This window comes from Aphis gossypii, unplaced genomic scaffold, assembly GCF_020184175.1.
Source record: "Aphis gossypii isolate Hap1 unplaced genomic scaffold, ASM2018417v2 Contig00576, whole genome shotgun sequence".
In the NCBI taxonomy this organism is placed as follows: domain Eukaryota; kingdom Metazoa; phylum Arthropoda; class Insecta; order Hemiptera; family Aphididae; genus Aphis; species Aphis gossypii.
This window is the reverse complement of record NW_026083171.1, coordinates 71,189-82,162: the sequence shown is the minus strand read 5'-3', so window position 1 is coordinate 82,162 and position 10,974 is coordinate 71,189. Positions and strand designations below refer to the sequence as shown.

The window sequence follows — 10,974 nt, the reverse complement described above, 5'->3', positions numbered from 1 at the left end:
ATGTCTTTGACCCTGAACGATGCCGCCACATAGTATAACTTATCATAATGTACTATTTTCGGTGCGTCGCATTTTTACGCCATCTTACGCCGTTCCGCCGCCGTTGGTGATTTATGAAAATCTGTACTTAATCACCTGTTCGCTTTTAGATCCGATTATAGTAATATTTCTTACACCCCTATCATAAAAAGTGTCTGTTGCATCCCCAATGTTTAGATTATTGTTGGCTGTGGAATGTGGAATGTAGTAATTTATATATAATATTTAATAAAAGTATCAGAGCACGTTGCACTGTCATGGCTAGATGTTGGTTACATAACTTAACTAATTTAAAAATAAACTAAATTAATGGTCAAAAATAACTGTTCTTATAATACTAATAGACGTTTCAGACTTTCAAAGTCGCCATGGCCAATACTTCCTTGCTTATACAAATATAATAATACACTATTTTTAATTTATAGGGCTTCCTTGTTCTTGGTAACAGCCAGTATTTTATGATTTCCAGTGTCCCATGACAAAATATCTGCTGTTTGATATCATATCTGAAATTCATAATGCAGGTTTTGAGGTTGTTGCATTAGTAAGCGATATGGGACCAACTAATATAGGATTATGGAAGAATTTAGATATCACCCCTTCTACTTCTTGGTTTATAAATCCTGTGTCGAGAAAAAGAGTCCATGTATTTGCAGACGTCCCTCATTTATTGAAATTGGCGAGAAACCATTTTATAGATAAAGGATTTGTTCTCCCAGAAAATGTGTAATGTGTATATCGGAAAAAATGTATTGGAAGAATATCTGAAAATATCAAAAAAATCAGAATTTGAATTGGCCTTTAGATTTTCAGAAAAACACATAAATGTAACTGGAACATTAAGGCAAAATGTGAAATTAGTTACATAGGTTTTCTCTAATCGCTTAGTCGAAGCATTGAAATATTGTGGTAAAAAAAAATATGCTATCTATGTACAACTGGAAAGAAGTATGTTCAAATCATAATTTTACCATAATTGTGGCATATTGATTTTCTATACTTGTTCTAGACTTCAGAATTAATCAAGCTGTTCAATGATTGGGTCGATCTACTGAACACACAGTTGCCAATTGATAAATTCACCAAAAGTTATGGCTTGGATGAAGATAGTCAAAATGAACTACTGAAAAAAAATGGATTCAACAATTGAAAACATGAAAGTACATGGTAGTAAAAAAGATTACCTTTTCAAACTGGTATGGTTTTTAATATTTGAATGATAGAGTAATTAATAAAATGTATATACCTCTTTTATTTATCCTTTAGGAATTTTAGTGACTAATGCATCTTTGAGAAACCTTTTGATAGATATTAAAAACAGTTATAATGATATTAGTTATATTATGACTATAATACGAGTGAATTCTAATGTATTAGAAAACCTATTCAGTTATTTGAAAGATATGGTTGGTTCTAATACTCATATGACTCCAATTGAATTTAAATATTGGTAAGTGATTTCAAATATTCAAGTCAAATTAGTCAAAATGTTTTTATTTAATTGTATTTATAACAGCTTACGATGGTACTTACTAGGTAAGCATTCAAACATGGTATTCACTATTAACCATAATACCCAAGATACAGATGAAAGCTGTTTGGTAAATTGCTTATCTGGAATAATTTTTAACGATGCTGAAGTAATAGAATGTTTTCCAACCGATGTTCAAGCAGATATAACTGATGATGCATTAACTTCTGTTATATGATCTTGGAGGAAATACTAAAGATACAGAAGAATCAAATTTAGAATTATTAGATAATTATGATAAACATGTAATATTTTACTAACCAGCATTATAGAATATCTTAATGAGTAATGGCCCAATATATATCTATTATAAATTTCTGTCGTTGATGGAAATTCATGAAATGTCTGAAATTGAAAAAGAATGTATTGAATATATTACATGATCGGTAGTTAAAAAATGTATAAGTAAGTATCCATACTTGGGAGAAAAGGTTTATCATTGTGACGACAACAATTCAAGTTGGACTGAAAAAATTACAAAAGTTAATTTAATAAGACCGTCCAGTGATGTTATTGAAACAATTTTCAATCTATATCATAGGAATAATGGTTTGAATAAATCACCAGGTAACTTAAATAATAAGTAATATTTGTTATTATTATGTGGTCACAGAATATGAACATAACATAAAATATATGTTTTTGTTGATACTTCATTGGACCAATTATATTTTTTGATATTTTGAAAATAGAATAAATAATATCAATAAGTTTATAAAATAAACAGTTATAAATACTTACATTTCAGGCATAATAAAAAAAAACACAGATTTAGTCATCAAAGAAATTAAAAGCCAGATTCCGGAGAAGTGATTAATTGTTTGATAGGGACAAGAACATTTATAAGATTAAACAACCTAAACAAATCAATAGCAAATAAAATATTTGATGTCAAAAGCATAGGCGGAAATTCTCAATAATTTTAGAGGGGGCTGATATTTAAAAATACTTTATTGCATATCAAAGCCACTCTCTGCAATAAAAAAATATAATATTACCTTTTAACAACATCATGCAAAACCTAAGCATGATTTATTTTAGATAGATATACTATAGTCTATACTATACTATACTATACTTATTTATATAGGTACCTTGAATTTTAACAATAAAAACTCTTTATAATGAAACTAAAAATATTTTTATTTTAAAATAATGTATCTATTTTTTTTTTGCAAATAAATTTAGTATGGCTTCTTTATCAATTTTTTTAGAAATATCATTTTCAATACTAATTATAGCTAATTATTAAATCTATTCTGTAACATGGATGACCTCAACCATGTTTTAATCCTTCGCATTGCAGAAAAACTACGTTCACATGTTGCCGAACTTATAGGAAGAGTAAGTGCAACTTGCATAAGCTTGTACATGTTAGGGTATATATTTTTGGAAAGTACTGAAGTCAAATCTTCGAAATTAATACTGCTTTTGCCAGTTGATAAATGTAAGTAGTTTCTTCACAACATGCATTTCTGATTGAACACTTATACTTTTAACATCCAATAAATCCTGAAAAATAAACAATTTTCTTAAATTAGAAATAAAATTATAAGAATAATTTACAATTTATAAAATTTTAAACCAACATATCATATTATTTATTAATTCAATAATATTTAATTTAGATAGCAAGTTTTTATAATGAAATTACCTTATAATGATTAATAAATAATTCACTCTTTTTAAAATCTAATTTAATAAAATTGTCTACAGCTTCAGCCAGCCATTTGAAGACTTTCAGTTGAAAACCTTTTCTTTAAATTGACAATTATACAATCCAATATTTTAAAATAGCCATTTACACAATAGTATTTTTCAACTGATGTACTATTTGTTTCAGTACTATTAAATGATTCTGCGGAAGTAGTAGTTGTTAGAATGTAATCATCAAAACACTGGGTTCACGCCTTATTCGCTTAGATGCTAAAAATAAACATTTAATAAGCTTAACGATAATATTAATTTATATACAAATATTTTTTAGTAAGTAGTAAGTACACAATACCTTGAGTTTGAAAAGGTAGTATTAGTTTAACATTATTTTTATCACAAAAAGTTTTTATGTCTAACCACAAGTCACTAAAGCCAATGGTAGATCTAGCATTTTCAAAACTTAGTATTACGCTGTTTATTAGATTAGCCGCTTCACCCAATGTAGCAGATTTATCTTGAAACTTGTTTCTAAGTATATTTATAGACGATAATACATGTTGTAAAATGAATAGAAAAATAACAAATTTCCTTTTTGCATTATTGAAAGTATACCTACAAAAAAATATTCAAGCCATTAAATTAGTCAGGTACTTCTTATTAGACAATAGTATAAATATTTTATTAAAAATGATATGAGTATACCTATTACTTCATAATTGTTTATAACTGACTCACAGTTTTTCCATCTACAATTCCACCTTGTATCACTCAGAGAATTTATTTTTGATATTTTAACTCCTAATTTCCTTTGCATAGTAACTAGAGTTTTTTTTAGTAGGATGAGAAAAGTGCTTATACAATGATTCTATTGTCTTGAAAACAATTCTAGTTTCCTAAAAATAAAAATGACTTAGAAAACAATAAAAATATTTTAACAAAAAATGTCCTAAAAAGTAAAATATTGTATTGTATTTTATTACCTTTACAATTTTGCACATATCTATAACTACAAGGTTCATACGATGGGCCATGCAATGGGTGTAAATGGCATAGGGAAATTTGTTTTTTACTTTGGATTGTACACCATTACATTTGCCAGACATGACACTGGCGCCGTCATATGATAGTGCTACAATGTGATATTTATCCAATTGGTTCTCAGTAAGGAATTCAAATATTTTAGCACATAATTATTCTGCATTTTGATTTTCTGAAACGTCTACAAAATCCAGAAAACGTTCAACAACATTTAGACCAACAGTGTATCTCACACATACAGACATTTGTTCTTTCTTGAAACATCTAAAATTAAGTATAAATAGTGAATAGTTGGCATTTATTACTATTGAATCATTTATTCTTAAATATTTAAATGTTAGTTACCTTGCTTCATCAATCATAATTCCAAATACTTTATTATACTTTATTTCCTCGGTTATTTTTGACCGAATGCTCGCTGCAGATAGTTTACCAATTCATCTTGAATTAAATGACTGGTGAAATTAGTAGTCTTACTATATTTTTCTTCAAATTCAGGGCAAATTTTTGCCAGTAACTCACATGTTTCTTTAAAATTTCCTATTTAATAAAATATGAATAAATATGTATTACAAATTGTGAACACAATATGGCCTCCCATACGAACTTGTTTATTGTGGTTTATTATTTTCTTAAAGAATAAACAAAAAAAAAGTAATTACTTGATTTTTTATAGAGATTATTAGATAAGTAAATAAGTCAATTTTATTGCACAGTAGTTAATAAATAATACTACTCACCTTTATTTGAAGAAAATTTAGATTCTTCATGCCCTCTGAAAGCCAGTCCTTGGTTGCCCAAAAATAAGGTTATTTCAATAAGAGTTTTTATATATTTTCTATTATTTTCAACAATCAATTGATGACTTGAAGATAGTTGTTCATGAATGCTACCCGATGACTTAGTTTTAACATGTTGTTCCCATTTAGTCATACAAGTCAAATGGTGTCTACAAGTTGAATGTGCTTCAAGTTTACTTATCTTATTGCCTTTTTTACCTCTTGATCCAGTTAACTAAATAGTCAATTGAGTATATTATATAATATTTTGAACATGTCAGATTATAATAAAAAGTATAGGTACCAACTACCATTGATTATAAATATAGCATTTATAGTCTATGCTACTAGGTACCTATCATTAAGATTGTTAAGATAGGTACCTACTTTTTTCCAATTTTTAAACCCATTTAATGTAAACACATCATCTTGCACACTTTTTCCGGTAGAATAATTACGACAGCAAACACAAAAAATAGCATCATTCACAACACTATATTCAATCCATTCATATTTTGAATAGTATTTCTCATTAAAACTTCGGTTTTGAGAACCAAAATTAGTTTTTGGATAAGTCTATAGCATAGTTATAAAATAAAAAATATTGTATCAACATCAAGTGACAAGTAGATAGTCTTATATTATTTGAATTAAATATTTTACAAGTACAAGTAAAAACTAAAAATACTTACTTTTAGCAATGGACGAACAGGGCCAGTGTCTAAAGTTCCCAAATCACTTATAATCAATTTATTATGCTGTAAATTATTTGATAGTTTTTCCGTGCCTGTATGTACAGTCGAAGATGATTCAAATAATGCAGAATCAATTACTTGCTCAACATCGGTAGTCGGAACATTCTTTTTTTTGAAATTAAATATGTCAAATACATTTTTAGACATATTTAAAAAAAATATCGAACTGGGCAAGTTAAAAAAAAAACGAAACGACACTTACGTTAACGGCGTATACGACACAGCACTGTCTTACGTCGCAATGGGCAATGGTTAATGAAATAGAAATATCACTGTTGTGTGTTTCAAATTGTTGAATTTTACATTGGTATTTACTATTTCGTCTATTTTTAGCTTCCATAACATATGTTATTAACGATAGCGTCGATAACGCGATGCAGTTGGCAATTCCAAGAAAATAATGAGATATCGATGCTTATTGCTTGTGCATTGAAACATTTGAAACCAGTTACTGAAATCGTTTAGGTATATTATATACTATAATATACATTGATACTGCTGTGCCTCTATGCTCTATGGACTTAGGCATTTGAGAATGAATTCAAAAAATATATCACATCTTATTTTTTTTCTAAAATTGTAAATGTGTTTATTCGCGTTAAAAGTTAATATTACATATATTATTTATTATGTATTGCAGTAACCTGCAATGTTTAATTATTTTTTTTTTTGGGGGGGGGGGCTAATTTTTCTATTTGTACATTTTGAGGGGGCTTAGCCCCCTCAAGCCCCCCCCCAATTTCCGCCTATGGCTCAAAAGGAAGAAAGTTAAAAAAATTATTTGTTAAAAAAAAAGAGTGTTAGGTTCGTGTTTATAATATAATACGATATTTTATAATATATTTACCTTTATCAGATTTGAAGTATAAATTAAATCAAATGATCAATTAATTTTAAAGAGTGTATAATTTTACACGTAAATAGGTAATTTAAAATTCAATCAAACTTATTGATGTTTATTTTACTAAATAATACATTTTTAATTTAAAATAATAATTTGTAATTTCAATTTTGTATTTGTGTTGCTTTGAATATTGTTTTGAACTTGGTTTTGATAACTGTAATCTGATAAATCGAAGTGATAATATTTACTGCCAGTGGCGGCCATGACACCTGCGTATCACAAAGTTGCGATCATACCTAGTTATTTAGCCATGGTATATACTATATACCAGTTAGTGAATTATACAATACATATCATATCATACTATAAATGTTTACAAAATAAATAGTAATAATACCATCATAAATTAAAATAATGAATAGAATTTAAAAATAATCATAACATTAATTATACAACCTATATTATTATTTTTACACAAGATGTACTACAGTCCCATTTCAAAATAAAAATAGAATTACCAATGTCCAATGAACAAAATCTTACTACAAAAGAAATCGTCATAACAATAATTATTTTGATACTTTAAATATATAAACAGTATATACGGTCAACTATGCATCACAAATAAAATAAAAAAACATAGTATATTATTCTTATCGGCGATCAAAGTCGTCATAATTTTGGGAAAAATATAAATTCCCTCGCTAATAGGCAATATTTAATATTATGTATATTACCTACCATAATAAAAAAAAAGAACGCTCTGCTGTATAGTAGGTTACTATTATTAATGTATTAAATTTGAATTCAATGAGAGGTATCATTATATACGAAAAACGATTCTGAACGGAGATAATTTGTCAGCCTAGGATACATTTTCCAGTGGTTGGTGATAAAGGTGGTTTATGTTTTAATGACCTGAATACCCCAAAATTTTATTTCTTTTATAATTATTGTAAGCCAACCTTATGGAAAATCTCGAATTAAATTTTCAACTCTTAGCTACTTATACATCATTCTTTATAAGTTTTAACTACAAAATAATTTGCAAATTATTAATTATTGAATATTCATGATTTTAATGAACTATGTCAGCGGTTCCCAACCGAGGGTACGCGTACCCCTAGGGGTACTCGTGATAATCTCAAGAGGTTCGCGAAAAAAAAATGAGTAATGACGGAAAAATATTGAATTTGGTTAATTTAAAACTATTCGTTTCAAAAATATACGTTATTACAATGAAAACTTGTGTCACACAAATAACAATTTTTCCTTATCTTATAGATGTGGATTACAGAGTATACAATACTACCTAGAATACTATCTTATTATATATTATATAATATTATTATATGCCATATGGTATGTTGCGGTGTTGGTGTGTATTGAACTTCGTCCGGTTTATATTGTTATCGCACTTTCGTACACACGGATAAAACTTAATTTTATAGTATATAATGGAATCAGTATGTCGATTGCGTTCAATCTGTGATTATTGTATGAAAACTTTTCTTATCTATATTTTATAATTCGTTATTTTCCATTGTTTTCAAATTGTTGTCGGTGGTTGCTTAATATTCTGTAATTTAATTTTAATAAGTATGGATCAATGGTTAAAAACTGGTACAATAAAAAAACTAGACCAAGTTGGAGAAAATATTCATTTAAGAAGTACTTCTCAAAACTTAGCTAAAGATGTGGTACAACATACAGAAAATGCACAGTCTTCAGTTCTTCAAAAATGTAAAAAGAGAAAATACAATGATGAATATGTAAAATATGGATTTTCATATGTAGGAGAATTTGACTATCCTAAACCTAAGTGTATTGTGTGTGGTGAAGTATTGTCAAATAGCTGCATGAAACCTTCTCTGCTCTTAAGACATTTAGAAACAAAACATGCCGATTATAAAAATAAAGAATTTAATTTTTTTAAACGTTTAGCTATAAATAATGAGAATACTTCGATTTTAACATCATACATAAAGCCAGCTAATAAAGATAACCAAAACGCGATTAGTAGGTATATTTTGTACGTTCTATCCAAGTTTTTTTAGCGGTGGCAAGGGGCGAATTCTACATAAATTGGTTTTGTTTATCATGGGTACACAAAATGTTCATTTTATCCAGAGTAAAAATTACTCATTTTTTTTTAAATAAATAAGAATTTTGATTAGGTTAATAATCTGTTCTTATTTTTTGTTAGTTTACAATAGCCGATTACAATTACAATTTACAATTTTCATTAAATATTTTAATATATATATTAATATAATAATATATATATATATAATTTACACAAGTTTTCTTACTTCTCTAATAAAAAGTACATATTCAACAATTCGGTCATGAATTAATAAACAATATGCAGATACACCCGTAAGTGGTTTTGATGCCTCAATCTCCAATTGCACATCTACTGATGAGGCTGTACTTGAATCACTCTATTTTGAAGTATCGATAACTACTATGGGGGCATTTTCTAGGAAATTTGAAGGACTCAACAGTGAATTGCGTATTCTTTTTTCTTAGTAGGTTTCTTGAAATGATGTATACATATCATATAATATTGAATAATTGTTTTTATTTAAATCTAAATTTAAATTATCATACGGATAAGCTATTGAATTGAGAAATACTTTCACGTTTGTTAGATCACATTTATCAAATACACTGCAATCTTTTGTTATTTGATTTTTTCGACCTTTTTGTAAACCAACTATAATAAATCGTGGTTTTTCTAATTTTGAGGCCGTTTTTAAGTTCCATACAGCTTTGGTTGTGGTTCCCAGTTCGGGTTACTCAAATTTTTCAAATGATCTAAAAGGAATAAACAAACTTTTTTCTTTTTCTACAAGTTTAAATAATTTTAATCTTTCTTCATCGTCAACGGTGACATGCGGTACCTTCCACACTATTTTATTTAAATCAACTGCACCTGTGGTGGCACTTCCTTCGCTTTTTACATTTATGGCGTTTAAATCACTATGACTTCGCGTTAATATTAGTTCTAATCTAGAATTAACTAATATTTTTTTAAAATCTTCAAATCCTTACCTATTTCTCTAAATTCACTCACTCTTTTTCATTACTTTCTCATAGTAATACATGCACTAAATTCACATTATTCGATGACCTTGTATCATTTGTCCACCCTGCATTTTCATAACAATAATAGTCAACTGGGGAACCTGATAGATATCCTTTCGATGAGCTAGGGATACCAAGAACACGCGTACTATCTACTTCTATACCATTAATTTCTAACCGTATTTGTTCAAAGAGATATGAAAAACCATTATTAGAAAGTACCACTTTACCAGCTTCCGATATTTTTCCCTCCAGATATATAAAGCTTTCATGTGGATACGGATAAACATCTGTTTGTTGAATTGATATACGTATTTCATCGTTATTTTTAAATGAGGTAGTATACGGGGTATATGAGTGAAATTCAATTTTTGTAATTTTAGAATCTGTTTCATACTGTGAACTGATATCTAAAATATCACTCTCAGGCAGTTAGTTTTAATGTATATCCTAAAGCTTGTAAATTTTTTTTATTTTCAATAGTTAATTTTTTGACTTTATTTGATGTTGTTGGTGCCACTTGGGTTTTACAACTAGTTGGTGTTGTTTGATGTAATGGACTTATATTGAATTTTAATCCCATATCAAGATCAAAAACGTTTAAGATGTAGATTGATTATTAATTTCTCGCCTAAATTGTTCATCGGATCATGATCTTGATCAACTAATTGTATAGTTATTGAATCAATATTTGTTTTATTTAATTTTTATTATATTAGGTTAGATGGTGTTTGAATCAGCTTCGACCCTATGTTCTCACTCGGGGAAAACTAATAAATTGAATGACTTGACATATGGTTGTTGAATGAACCTTGAGCTATATTACACATTACTTTTATTGAGTTAACACTGTTTAAATTTGACACTTTCTGTGATCGATGACCATCAATGTATTGTATGCGTGGTTCATATTTTTTTTTTTCAAATCCCAATAAAGGTCCTATACTGTTTGCTACGTTAAAACGTATTGTTGCATTACTGAATATGGTTGTCCTAAAATCTACTTGATCAATCCCAATATCAAAAGTTATTTTCTCTGATGGTTTTATTTCTACGTATTCAAAATCATTATTAAAGTTATCTATTTGTGCCAAAATTTGTTTTTTAATATCCTTAATAGGTTTAACAAGGTTTTTAACACCCCTTTTTCAGTGTGATAAAACAGGTTGGAAATTTATTATTATTAAGTAAACGATCGGGGTTTTCTAAATGTATTTCAAAGCGGTTATTAGTTTCCTTTAT

General features: G+C 27.9%; 1 protein-coding gene across 1 annotated transcript; it reads left to right on the top strand.

The window, feature by feature from the left end:
* The first annotated feature begins 8,243 nt into the window (after positions 1-8,243).
* Positions 8,244-9,174, top strand: LOC126554673 (zinc finger BED domain-containing protein 5-like). The gene is made up of 2 exons (XM_050209728.1): positions 8,244-8,661; positions 9,014-9,174. Exons 1-2 carry the CDS (start codon positions 8,244-8,246, stop codon positions 9,172-9,174), a joined length of 579 nt encoding a protein of 192 aa, XP_050065685.1.
* Positions 9,175-10,974: the final 1,800 nt, after the last annotated feature.

Excerpts from the sequence above, each read along its gene's own strand:
- LOC126554673 (XM_050209728.1), top strand. The coding sequence starts at position 8,244 with ATGGATCAATGGTTAAAAACTGGTACAATAAAAAAACTAGACCAAGTT. Across the intron at positions 8,662-9,013 it reads AGATAACCAAAACGCGATTA|ATACACCCGTAAGTGGTTTT; the intron begins GTAGGTATATTT and ends AACAATATGCAG.